The 1,754-nt window shown below is 35.2% G+C and overlaps 1 protein-coding gene across 1 annotated transcript in view; it reads left to right on the forward strand.

Annotated features, from left to right (window-relative positions):
* Positions 1-1,754, forward strand: part of LOC101847402 (alpha-1,2-mannosyltransferase ALG9) — a 29,377-nt gene that overhangs the window by 19,614 nt on the left and 8,009 nt on the right. The window contains exons 11-12 of the mRNA XM_005091393.3: positions 702-772; positions 1,509-1,580. Of these exons, the coding sequence (XP_005091450.1) occupies positions 702-772; positions 1,509-1,580 (143 nt within the window). The remainder of the gene's footprint in view (positions 1-701; positions 773-1,508; positions 1,581-1,754) is intronic.

Raw genomic sequence — 1,754 nt, forward strand, 5'->3', positions numbered from 1 at the left:
AGTCGGCGAGTCGGGCGCGATCGACTTGTGCCACGATAGCCACTTTGCGCCCTCAATCTGGCTAGCAAACTGCCCTGACCTGACCCGATCCCCCTATGGGTGTAGTGTAAATCTATGGTGAACATCAACAAGCCTAGCCTAGTTAACTGAAATAGATAATTGTGGACTTTGTGTACTTCACGAAATTAAAGAGTTCTGTTTTTCGTAGAAAAAATCTTTCGCTCTTTTGACAGTAAAGATATAATTGTTTTCTGAAAAATGAAAAAAAAAAACATGAAAAAACGCTGGGAATCCAAAATTATGCAAGTGTTGGAGAATTATACAAAAATACAGCCTAATGATGCCTTTTTACTTTTTTTTGGGTACAGTGAGTTCTGCATGCTTTTGATGTGCTTTGAAGAAATTTTGAACTACCAATTATATATTTGTGGGGCGTACTGACTAAATGAGTTACCTCTCGCAACCCAAGAATTGAGATATCAACCGAAAATCGAAACTAGGGTCAGATTAAAAGATTATAATTTTGCACCATTTTCTTCAAGTGTACCTTGTTTTATATTATTCCATACTTACAAATTGTACAAACTCCCCCCATAAAGTTGATTTATCAATTTCCATAAGGCTGAAATCCAAGAAGTAACTCAATTTCTCAGCACACCTCAGATTTGTTTTATTTTGTTTACATATCTTGTATCTTTCAGATAAATTCACATGGCTCTCTTTGGCACCAATGTACATATGGATTCTTATTATGTTCACAAGACCTCATAAGGTATGCAGATAGATTTAGCATTTCTTAGTTTCATGTACATGTTGTGCTACCATGCCCCACTGGCTGTTTCTGATATCTGATGCTTATTGTACTTTTTCTCAGACATGATATCTATTTCCTCCTTCTACCTGTTCTCTAATTGGGGCCAATTTTTATCAACCTCTTTCTACAGAATGACATGAAGGTAAAGAACAAGTACTGAGAGACATTAATTACTTAATTGGTTTTAAATATAGTCTACAAGGAAGAAATGTTCTAGCTTGATTGACAGTCATGTTTTGTACGAGAGTGAATGAGGGGGAACTACCTAGTAGTTATTCTGTCCCCGTGGTTTTATGCACCCTGCATAATTTAGCAAACTTTGATCATTTTTTGCATAATTTCAGATTATTTTCCTTTATCATTTTTTTATTGAAATTAACAGGATTATATAATTTCACATTTTTTGGCTCAGTTTGCATAGTTTCAGAATTTTTTTGCTTAAAACTACGGGACAGGTTATTGGGCATACATTTTTATATTCATTAATACAATTTGTGTGTATTAATGTAAGTGTCATTTGACTGTTCAGCTGTTTATCATTTGTTTGTGATAAAAATTGCAAAAGACTGAGGAAAAGGCCAAATTAAAAAGAAAAGATTTTTGATTGCAGTTTCATAATCCGTGACATTGGTTTCATTTGCTCAAAAAATATTTGGTCAAAATTCCGACTCATTTCCATTCACTATACATACAGGAAGAGCGGTTCTTATTCCCAATCTACCCATTCTTCGCCATGGCTGCTGCTATGGTGCTGGACAATGTGCAGGTTGGTCAAGTTGTCAGAATTCCATTTTGCCCACATTGTGTACTTAGTTTCACTTCAAGAGTGCTGAAGGTGCAACTGTGAGACATAGTGGTGAAATCAGCTGCTTGTCAAAATGATACCATCGAAGAAACTGGCATTTTTTCATATGTAGGACAATCATTATCTTTTTTTTTC

Source organism: Aplysia californica, unplaced genomic scaffold, assembly GCF_000002075.1.
Source record: "Aplysia californica isolate F4 #8 unplaced genomic scaffold, AplCal3.0 scaffold00029, whole genome shotgun sequence".
NCBI lineage: Eukaryota > Metazoa > Mollusca > Gastropoda > Aplysiida > Aplysiidae > Aplysia > Aplysia californica.